Source organism: Limulus polyphemus, unplaced genomic scaffold (genome assembly GCF_000517525.1).
Source record: "Limulus polyphemus unplaced genomic scaffold, Limulus_polyphemus-2.1.2 Scaffold390, whole genome shotgun sequence".
Classification (NCBI taxonomy): Eukaryota; Metazoa; Arthropoda; class Merostomata; order Xiphosura; family Limulidae; genus Limulus; species Limulus polyphemus.
This window is the reverse complement of record NW_013666000.1, coordinates 114,478-126,887: the sequence shown is the minus strand read 5'-3', so window position 1 is coordinate 126,887 and position 12,410 is coordinate 114,478. Positions and strand designations below refer to the sequence as shown.

At 33.3% G+C, this 12,410-nt stretch overlaps 1 protein-coding gene across 2 annotated transcripts in view; it reads left to right on the top strand.

Moving 5' to 3' along the window:
* The window catches only part of LOC106457907 (eukaryotic translation initiation factor 4 gamma 1-like), a 79,990-nt gene that overhangs the window by 52,626 nt on the left and 14,954 nt on the right, over window positions 1–12,410 (top strand). For both annotated transcript variants that reach the window (XM_022383979.1, XM_022383980.1), the window contains 2 exons: window positions 4,940–5,046; window positions 7,771–8,257. In XM_022383979.1, the coding sequence (XP_022239687.1) occupies window positions 4,940–5,046; window positions 7,771–8,257 (594 nt within the window). The remainder of the gene's footprint in view (window positions 1–4,939; window positions 5,047–7,770; window positions 8,258–12,410) is intronic.

Below are 12,410 nucleotides of genomic sequence, written 5' to 3'. Positions count from 1 at the left end.
TTGGTATAACATAAACAAAAGTAGTTTAGTAAAATTTTGAATGTAAGACACTAAAACCTTGTGTCATGCGCAGTATAGGATACTCGTGCCGATATGGTTAAGTCATTTACAAATCATATTTTTAAGATAAGGATTAATTACATGATATTATTTATTTTAACACTAATTTTGTGTTTGTTTTTTTCTTGGTACTGTCATTCACAAGAAGTGATGAACCATAACAGTAGTGTTATTGACAGATTTGAGATCTAATTACATCTATAGCTATTGAGGATTCTTTCTTGTTTTTTCATCCTCTGCAAACAATCCATAGATTTAATGGGATTTTTATGTCCTTTTCAATCACCAATAAAGTAACTTAAGATAACTTAGGTATTTGAATAATGTTAGAACTTGTGCATAAATCATTATTTCACATTTTATATAATATATATATATATATGTATATCGAACCAATTTTACCTTTGGTGAAACTGGAAGAAAAAGCTGTAACATATATATGTAATCAATCCATAGATTTGCATACAATGTTAGAATTAGTTCTAAGTTTTTAAAAAGCTTAAGTACAGAGTGGAACAGGAATTATCAGCCAATTATAGATGAACATTAGATGACTATAACATGTAGAATACTCGATGCTTTGTACACTATACAATCGGCATATTTAAGAAGCCAACCCCTATATTATATATCAAGTGAAGGACATAAAAAAAAAATCAATACACCTGATATTAAATTTTATCACACACATTCATAGAATCATAGAATACACCAACTTTCAGTCAGGGGCAAAAATATCACAAAACAAGTAATAAAAAACATTTTGTAAATGTAAAATGATGTTGAGATGCAGTGCCAAAAAGAATGCAAATAAGAATATAGGAATGATATGGCTATATATAGATCATCTCTACATGAATTTCAATATTAAAATTTAAAGCTACACTGTAAAATACATACTTTACTTTAATATTACTGCAGTTGGAATTTATGTATTCCTGTTGGTTTGCAGTTTCTTTATCATAATATCATGGTCATGTCAGGGTAGGCATCAGTGTGGTATAAATAAGAGCCTAGGACTTATGTTCAAGGAAAACCAAGTTGAGTCAAACATGTCTTGGTTTTTACAGACTCCCTATGAATTTGGTCGAGTTGACCAACCTCGTAACCATTTTGCACTCGTACATTTTACAGTGTAACTTTAAATTTTAATTTTGGAAGTCATGTGGAAATGATCTGGGTGTAACTGTATCATCCCTATATCTACCTTTGCCTTGGAGGGGGGAATTGCAACTGGGTCCGTGCATGTTTGTGTCTGTCTGTCTGTGTTTCCACGCATGTTTTTTGAAAACCAATAGACCGATGTACACGTAAATTTTACACAAGATGGGAAGTCAGTATGGGATAATCCTTCCCAAATTTGGTCTGGATCACTTTGAAGCATTTTTTTATAATGGTAAGATTGGGCATTTTTGAGGTTTTGGGCTAATAATTTTTGAAGTGTGATCGAACTTGTACCAGATTTGATGGGCACATTAGGGTTGAGACTCCTCATCACACTACAAAAATGATCTGGATCATTGATCATTCTGGATCTGAGAAGGGTTTTCTGAGTTTTCAAAAGTGAAAGTTGACATTATCCAATATAAACACATGCAATCTTGAAAAGGAGTGGTGGGGCGAGGGTATACAATCTCTATGATTGATCTTGTCTTGTTTGTATTCTTTTTGGCATCATTTTACATTTACAAATTGTTTGTTATTTCTTGTACTGTGTGACACCAGTCAATGTAGTTGATTAATTGGGTTAATCTCCCAACATTAATGGTGAATAGTAAAAGAGTATGAATGGTGTAGTGTTGAATCAAAGCAAAATGCAGACAAAAAATTTAAGTTGTATTGAAATCTATATGATGGTGAATACGACTAAAAGAGCAGTATGAAAGTAATTTTAGTCTGTGTCTCTGAAATGTATTATAAACACATCCACATTATTAGAAGAGTGCATTTAAAAAAACACTAAATTTCAGTATAATCATACTTTGTCTCCCCCCCAAAAAAAGTTATCTTCAAAACATTATTTTATTTAAGAAGTGTCCATTCAAACACAAGTGAATATATAAAACATCAAGAGCACTGAAACCTTCAACTATAACACTGATACTAGCTCCTCAGTAAAATAAAATATATTTCTATCTTAAACAACCCAGTAAAGATTCAAAAACTATCTTTGATAATACATTCTTTTTAACCTTATAAGAATGGATTTTTTGTTTCGAAAAATTTGTATGAACCCTGAATGAAGAATATATCTTATAAAAAAAAAAATCTGTTTTGAAAAATGTTGTTACTTGAACAGTTTTTATGTGCAAAGAGATGTTTTGTTGTGCATAAAGAGTGAACATGTGTGGACAACTTTTAATTATTTAGTGTTAATTGGCAAAATTTGGCTTATTTGGTCAACATATACCATAGGACAAACTGGTAGATATATTAGGTCATCAAAAAATTGTCACTTGTTTTTAGATGAAAAACCCGAACAACTTGTATATTAAAACAAAACATTTATTAAATGAAATAGTCTCCATTCTTATTGATGATGCTTTTCCATCTTACAATCAGGTTGATAATGCCCTAATTAAAAAAATCACTTGGCTTTGAAGCAAAAAACATGTCTGTCCTCTTTAACAGCTTCCACATTTGCATATGTTTTCCCATTAAGATGGTGTTGCAGCAAATGAAAAAGATGGTAATCTGATGGTGCCATATCTGGAGAATATGGTGGGTGGGGGAAAACTTCATATAGTCTGTTTAACTATTATACGTGATGTACGTTTTTGTGAGGTGGTTAATGAAAGTGTTCCGAAACACAACATTAATTTCTTGAGGACCTAATACTTGCACTCTTCAAACATTGATATTTCATACTGTTTGTTTGATCTTCAAAATGAAACTGATATGTGGACTGCTAAGAATTTGCTGAGTTAATTTGTTTTGATAAAATTAAAGACATAAATGTCTTAATTATGCACAATTTTTCCTTTGTCATGGGTTTATTTTTGTGTGAAACAATTTAAAGGCATGTTTGTGGTGTACTTTTTTTCATGATTTAAGATTAGTTTGTGGCTGAACTTAACAATACAAATTAACCATCTAGTCATATTCTTCAAAGAGAAAATCTCCCCATGGGTTAATACATGCACAATTAGTCTTAGGCATATGAATGTTAATTCTAATTAACTAGAGTGATTGATACCTTTTCTCTCATTTTTAATTTTCAACAAATGACCACCTTAATTCTTAGTAAATATACTCAGACAAAATTAACACTGAGTGGAAAAAATAACTCAAGGCTGGTTAATTTTGCTTGATTACGTATAATTTAAGACAACTTGGATGAGCAGAAGTTTTTTTGATGATTTCTTAGGGTATCAGATTCACTATATAATGTTTTTTCATTATTCAAACTAGGGTTGTAAAGTGGAAAGAACAAATTCTTTCTGTAAAGGGAAGTGTTCACTGCCAGTTAAAAGTATGTGTGTAATTAAAGTTCTAAACATTCATTTGCTATATCACATGGATAATTTTCTTATGGACATCAAGGAATTTCATGAACAGCCAAGCCTGACTGAACGTGTCCAGTATTTCTTTAAATGTTGTCCTTTAGCAAGTCCTGCAACATATGCAAGTTGTAATGTGAAAGCAGGTGTTTTAGCAATAGTAAGTAAACAAGACTTTCACAGACCTTTAAATTTAAGTGCACCCACTGATCTCTTAAGACTGACTTAGTTGATTTATTCCAATCATTGGTGTGAAGAATCATTTACTGATAATCTCTATGACTACTATTATTGTAAGAGATTTAAAATGCAAAATTTGATCCCTGTGTGGGAGTAATTTGAAGTATTTGATGATATAAAAATTCATTGCGTATTGTGGAGAATGGTAATTTCATGTTGTGACAAAGAGATAGCAGATTCTACTACCACAATGTATAGTCACCTTAAAAATAAGCATGCTAAAAACAACAAAAATTTGCAACAGCTTTGAAGTCTGTTGGATCTAATATTGAAAGTGAAAGTGTGACCAAGTTTTTGGGGTGTTTACCATTATTCATTTGACCAAGTTTATCATTGTTGTCCCATTGCTTGTAAAAGTTGTACATACACGTATGTGTTTGGATTTTTTGTATTGTTACCCAACAACATGGTTTAGCTCTTTTTCAAGTAAGGACCAAAGGTTTTCGTTAACATAGTAGTTGACCATAGAATTCTAGGTAGTTTTTAGTATATAATGTGACATATTTTATATAAGTAATAATCACAATATTAGAAGGAAAAGTGCAGGTTCAGTATGATGACCTTCATTGTTTAGTTGGAAATAAAGGTTGGGAAAGGCAACTGATGTGAAAAAGTGTTACCCACTCATCCTTCAGTACTTATTGAGTACAAGTTATGCATAACTGAAATGATGGCTGAATTTTTACACCCACCTCCCAAGACAGTAAAAAAACAGACTATTTATTAATACAAACAAGTATTTATGGGCAAGATTTCTTGATACTGACTTTCTGTTAAATGTTCCTGAATCTCTGAAAAAATTTCTATTAGCAGTTTGGATCCTTTTAATGTAAATAAACATTATGATTTCTTAGTGAAACCCCTATTATCCATTTAGTGTGTGGAAGGGTTGATCTTGTCACCGTGGGTACCTATTTACCCTAAGCAGATATATTTTTATAATCATAGGAATTTTTATACATTGAAAGAATGGTTTGGAGGTAGCTTTTTTTCACTGTGGATTAGTATTGTATATTTATTATTTTGAATTACTCATGATCTGAGAAATTAGTGTCAGACCACAGCTAACTATACTACCAACTGTAAGAAATGTGTATAGAAATAAAACAAATTTCTGAAAAAAATGTTTTATGTTCTAGTTAAAGAATTCAAAAAGCCACGAGGACAGAAGAGGATGAAAGAACTTAATAAGAAAGGTGAAAGCAAAGAAGGGGGAGACATGGATGCTTTCTTAGATAAGGAACAGGTAAGCATTAATTTACATGCATAAATAATTCATTGTAAAAAATAATTATTGCAAAAAGACGTAATAAAAATGAATTCATTACCATCATGAACACCAGATGAGTATAACATGGATAGTTTAAACTGTTGATAATATTGACTTTAGAAGTTTTCAGCTCTAATTACAGATTTTTCAATTTATTTGACTATTTATCAAATGTGTAAGCTATCCTTAAGTTGAGTGATTCATTTGTAGAAATGGCTTGTTTATTCTAAATAATAATTCCTGGAAGTCTTAGTAGAGGAAGGAATATATGCTGTTTTTACTTACAGTAACTTAACCCAATCATTAGTGAAAATAAAAATAAGTAAACCTTTAAACTTTACTAGTTTTAGAAATCTCAAATTAATGTATTAATTTTTTTTCAGTAAATTTGGCCATGTTGAGAATTATCACCAGAAAGTGATTGTTAAATATGGTAAATAAGATGTGTTTATTTGTGGAGTTTCTTTGTGAAAAATAGGTGAAATTAATTCTAACAGAAAAAAAAAATAGCATAACTGTTATTCTGTTTTTATCAATCAAACCTGTTAAATTCACATACAAAATCACAAGAAAGTCTGGAAGGTGTCATGCTACATTACAATATTCAAAATGAGGAAATGAGTAAACTGAGACAGACTGCCAGTCACTTTTGTCCAATTTCTGACCTTGGGCAAATATTTCGTATCTCTCCAGGAAAGCATCTATGTCATCTTTCTGTTCATCATATTTGGGCAGCTTGGGTTGGCTGGCCCTGACTCCATTGTCATTTTTGAATCCTTTTTCTATTGGTTGAATGAGCTTTGCAATTTCAATTTGTGCTCTTATTCTCTCTATTTCTAGTTTCTTCTCTCTCCTCTTCTTTTTTCTCAATTTGTGCTCATATTCTCTCTATTTCTAGTCTCTCCTCTCTCTTTTTCTTTCTAAATTTGTGCTCTTATTCTCTTTCTTTCTATTTCCTTTTCTTCTTTTTTCTTTCTAGCTCTTGTTATTTGACAAACTCTCGTAGTTCACTGTCTTTTAACCCAAGATACTCTTCTCTTTCTACCCATTTATCAAAATTTGTTGACATGGTTATATAACGTGATTGTAAACTTCACACTACTTTCACTACTACTACAATTGTGCATATATAGGCCTACTTATTTTTTCTGTCATTCACATTTTCTTTTATTGCCGTTTACCACTGTATACTCCTGGCTGGCTCATCAAATGGCTCATCAAATATTAAAATAAGTATATGGATGTGTTGGACTAAGGATTCTTTTACAGTAGATGTCTATGACTTGTTGATGATAAATTCAACAATAAATGAACAGCATGCACTCCACTTATTTTTTAAAATATTATATATATTCGAAACAAGCTAAAGATTCTTTACACTATGGCAATAATAGTTGTATCTTAAACACTATACAGTTCTTATCTTGTCAAAAGTCCACTTAGACCTATTCAATTGATTTAGAATTCAGTTGAGAAGCCGAAATATTTTTTCTCTATTTTTATTGCAGTAGTATCTGTATATAATCCACTTACACTGTTGCATGAGTTACCTTAGTTGTATCCTGTATTTCCAATAATCATCTGCTTTTTCATGCTTCCAAATAATTGTCTGTTTCTCGTCAAAGTCCATAGAGGCATGTTCAATTAGCTTAGAACAAGACAAATTATTCTCCTTATATATTTCAAACTATTAATCTCATTTTAACATATCAACCTTTAGGTCTTTCGCTCCTACGATGGTTAACTTTGCATTTTTCTAACTTTTGTAACACTGAATTTCTCTTTCCCATGACTTTACTTTTTACTCTCTCTTTTGTTTTTGCTTGTTTGGTCACAGCCATTTATACATCTATCACCTAGGCCTTCTAAAAATCTCTATATCTTAGACATAAATGGATTGCAAACACGGTGTTTGATAGCCTCAACATCAATGGATTACAAACACAAAATAATTAATAATACTACCTACACTAAATAATCTTTTATACCTGACAGTAATTGTTCTGTAACATAGATTCATGGGTGTAGATACATTATATCATAGATGAGTCAGTGTTTTATTTTAACGTCGTATGTAGAAATTGGTTCAGAAAGAATGAATTGAATGCAAAAAAATGTTTCACAAATTTTATCATCTGAACAGAAATTTTGGAGTTATATTTCTTATGCTCTGATAACTTACTTGTAACTTTTAATGGAATATAAAGAGAAAGAAAGAGTAATGAACAAAATGAAAATCTTTATTCAGCTGTTTTCATTCCCTGGATGATAACTGTGAAAGCTAGTAAAAGATATGTACATTACTGTTTAGTTACTTTCAAATTACACATCTTTTATAATATTTAGAATGCATGCTGTAGAAGCATTTTTAATTGTTGTATCGCTGTTTAAGATTATTAATAAAGCTTTTACCTGCTGTATACAGTAGAAAATTGTTTGCTTTTTTAAATTAAGATGAAGTATTTTAAATGCAATGGATAGATATTTTTATTTTGTTTGTTAATTAATTTTCTATTTATCTGTGCATCATATTTTTCCAAACACAAGATCTGTGTACATTCTTTTTATTATATAAAAACAAAATGTTTAACAGTGATGAAATTTTTAATAATGTACTACGTCTGTATTTTGAAACATTCTTTATGAGTTTTTTATCAGTCATGGCAAAGAAAGAAATTGAAATATTTTTATCTTTCTTAGACTTCAACACCCCTGTCATTGTCTCCAAAACCAGATATAGTTTTAGTTGAATCCAGTTTTGAACCATCTGTTATTCCAATCAGACCACTACAAGATGAACTATCTGAAGAACAACGATTAGTATTAGAAAACAACCAGGCCAATAGAAGAGTTTCACAAGAGGTGCAAGATGTTGGAGGAGCTAAAGTACATAGGAGAAATTTGTTAGAGGAACAAGTTGTGGAAAAGAATCAAACAAATTTGAGGGTTTTGCAAGATCAAGTAACAGAAAAGAATCTAGTCAAAATGAGAGTTTCACAAGAGGAAGAAACTCCAGATACGAATCAAGCAAACAAGACATTGCCTTCAAAAGATCAAGTGATTGAGAAAAATCAAACAAGTGAAAGCTTGTTAGAAGAAGAAGAGGAAATAGTTGAAAATATTTCAATGGTTAAAGAGCTGCATCTACAGGAATCTTACATAACATTAAAGTATGATTATTCAGCAAGTAGGTACAAAAAAAGTTATAACTTTACATAAGGTAACTTTTTATAAAATATAGAATTTACATTTACTTATCATGTATTATTTTTAATTTGTCATTTTGGATTTAATAAGGATGTGTAGTTATATTGTAATTTTAATTCAGTTCATGATTAAATAATAATAATAATTGTTAAAGCAATGTATCAATCAGTTTATTTCAAGTTAATTTCCAACATACAGTATCTAATTTTTTTGGCTGTTTATGTTACAATTCATGAAATTGTATCAATTGCAAACTTGTAACATGTGACTCCCTCGTCCTGTTAAAAACTAGTATGATGTATTCTGTGCCTGCTTAATGAATCCTTTCTTCTTTTTCAAAATATTTGAAGAAATCAAGATTGATAAGTTTATAGTTTAGCAGGTATATGCCAGAACCTTTTACTAACTGGTATTGGAATTGATACCTGTTTGGGGTGTGGTCCCCGAATCTCCGGTAAGTCTGACCCATGCCCAATTTTACCGCTTTATCTTACCCTCACAACTCTTTTACGGTATACCATCCATCTCCACCCTAAGGCTCTCCACTAAAACCCTGAAATCCTCTCCCTTCTTTCCTCCAGGTTGGCTCATTGTCATCTTCGGCTCTAGCTTTGCATACATGATTTTTCTATTTTTGGGACTTTAACTTGCATCTGTTTGCCAGCATTTTATCTTCAAGATTTACACATGGCCCCATTTTTGTGGCATTACATACTTTCACAATCATTGAGTCTTTGGAGTCACAAGTTGCATCAGTACAACAGTCTACCCTTTCCAATCTTGTTGCCAATTTGTCTCAGTTGCAGCCCAATATGGCACTTGTTAGTTTCCTTCTCTTTCCAACCCTTACCTGTCCCTTCTTCTCAGGGTGCCATGTTATGTTGCCAACAGTACTGGTGACTACCAGGTGGGTTCTGGTCCTGCTGGAGCTCAACTTGCTGATTTTATTCATCAATGGTGTCCTTTCATCAAGGATCATTGGGTTCTTCAAGTTTTATTGAAACAATTCATGATCTCATTTCTTTATCCACCTCCCATGTCTCCTATAGCTGTTTCCTTCCCTCCATCTTGGGATCAAATGACTGGCCAGCATCTATTGGAGGCAGTTCAGGACCACCATCTCAGTAGGCCATCGAATCTGTTCTGCATACTTCACTAGGTTTTTATTCCAGAGAACTGGAGGCCTGTCTTTCATTTGTCCTGCCTCAATCGATTTGTTCAACTGCCCCATTTTATCATGAAGTCATTTCTCACCCTACGGTGGGCATTTTCTCTCGGATTATGGATGAACAAAATGGACATCGCCAATACTTATTTACACATTCCTTGTGTTTTCTGTCGGCTGGTCAGAGCTTTTGCTCACCATCTTCATGCTCTGGGGCTGCAATTCCACTATCATATGAACAACTGGCTTCTTTGGTTCATTCCGAATAGAGTCGGCCAGCCATTCTCCTTGGCTCTTTCACGTGGCTGATTGGGTAGGCTGGTTAATCAAAATGGAGAACTCCTTTCTCCATCCTACCTAATATCTCATTCATTTAGGTATCCTTTTCGACACTCATCTCAGTCAGGCCCAACCTTCTCCTCTACGACTTCATTCCATGGAATTGTTAGTTCTATAGCTTTTGGGATGTGGTCTTCATTGATGTCACTGGTCCCCTTCAGTTGTGCACATACATAGGATCCCTTCAGTGGAATCTTCATGATTAATGGAACCTTACTTGGGATCCCTTGGCAGCTCCAATTACCCTTCCTCATATCCTGTTGGATAATCTGCTTTGTTGGTTGGACAAGGCCCATATGTTGGCAAGCGTCCTGCTTCCTCCTCCTCCTCGTCCAGATTTACATCTTTTCATGGATGCACTCCTTCAGGGCTGAGATGCATGGGTCCATCACCAGGAGGCTTTGGGTATTTGGTATGTAGATGAAAGGTCCACGCATATCAATGTCCTTGAGTTTCTCGTGGTCCGTGGCTTTGAATCACTTCCTTTCTATCGCCAGACATTGTCAGGTGATGATTCTTTCTGATAATGCTACAACGGTAGCACATGTCAATCCCCAAGGGGGCACCCGATCGAGTTTTCTCTGTTTTTGAACGTTGGAACGACTGTATAGGACCAACCTACTGTGGCTTGAGTAGTGGAGTTTCTCACACGTCTTTTCAACTGGGAGTGTTCAGTCTCCTTGCTCTCGGGTTTTCAGGCTGCCTTATCGCATACCTTTTGTTATCCCAATACCATCGTGTTCTTGCTTCATCTATACTTACCATGTTCCTGCAATCTTTCTGGATTTGTTGTCCCCCCTGATGGCCTACTCTTCTGGCCGGGGATATTAAGATGGTCCACTATTACCTCTGTTTGAACCACTTTCTTCATGTTCCGTGTTTCACCTTTCCCTTAACTCTTTCAACCCAGGCTCGGTCCCTGGGGCCGAACTCATTACCATTTTGTGCTTGTTATAGTTTTCATGCTATAACTTTTAAATTAGTAAGCGAATGCTAATGAAAATGTTTATCAGTTTATCAAGTCTTAAGGTTTATAAAGCAATGATTTTCTCATGTCTTTTTTTTCTTTTCACATGTTACCTATCTATTATGCAAAGTAATGTTCATTTTAAGAAATATTTAAGAAATACTCTTATGCACCAGAAAATTTTGAAATTTCACATGTGAAATCTTTATCATGTCAGTTTTGATGTTGGGGGAGTTGATTTATATTATATAGACATCCTCTTGATACTGGAGTGTCGGATCCCCAGATCAATATATCAAACCTAACACGTGTCATGTTCTGGAGTTGGAGTGGTTCTATATTCCCTCTGGTCTTTTGAACTTGAGGTGAAGAATGTATGATCCTCATCCTACCCCCATGTGGATATCGGTTCCCAGCAAAATGTGATTTGGATGTACTTGATTTACCGAGTACAGTCCGTCGCTCCGTAGCCATTCTATACCTAGGAGCACATCCATTGATTTATCCACTTTCATAATTTATGGGATTAAGTTCCATATATATTTCAGGGCTAGGATCACTATTCTGCCTCAGTTCTCTCCCACTTGGATATGCTCCTTTCTTTTTCCGCCCTTATCTTTTATACGCTTCACAGATGGGTAAAGAGTATACCTGGTCAGAAGTTCCTGTCATCAGATCTTTGAATCTGACTTTCTCATTTCCAGGGGTATCTTTTGGATGCTTTCTAGGGATACTTCTGTCATTTCCTTGTACTGGTCCCTCCACCTAATCAATGTGGGATTCTAGCTAATCTTGTGAGAGGAGGGAAGTTACAATTTTCCTATACTGAAAGTGTATTTCCAATAGGTACTTCTCTCCACTCAACTTCTGCCAAACTTTGATGTGATAGTTTGGTGGAGGTGTATAGAAGGAGTCGTATGCATATATCACGCTCCTATTGGTGAAGAAGTGTGAACATAATTGAAAGTTGTTGGAAGATGAGTATAATGTATTACAGTCATTTTTGAATTTTTGTACAGTTTATTTTATAATGAAAAAAGAAAGAAAAAAGTATTTGGAAGATCAGTTCTATGAACCAAAATTCTTGAGCAATATTTAGTACTAGAAACTTTAGTGTAATGTTTAATACATGAACCAGTAATAAATGTGCGCATGTTTTTTTTACAATAATGTTTCCAACAGATCATAGAAGAGTGAATATGTCTTATCATACTTTATTTTTATTACTTAGATATTTTCAAATTTAAAAGCTTTTTAAGTGTTGGGCTCAGTGTGGTTACTGATTATGATAAAAAATGTTAAGATAGGGCAACATACAAGAAAATTTTATATATATTTTTTAGTATTATGCAGTATGGCTTAGTATGGATCTTGTACAGTTTTATGAGTATTGTTTTAAATTCATTTTAATTTGTTTTATTTTATAGCATTTTGTGCAAATTTTACAACCTCAATGTTTTTAAACAAAATAATTTGCTATGTAAAAATAATTCTGAAACCAAGATATGATGAAAAGAATTAATTATCTTAAATTTGACTTTTTGATAGATTGCAATGCCCTGGATTTGTTGGCTCTGGGTCTGGAGTGACTCCAGTGGTTTAGCTTCAGGGCTGCTTCATACTGGTGCTCCAGATCTGGCTGCCTTTACTTGGCTCTGATTC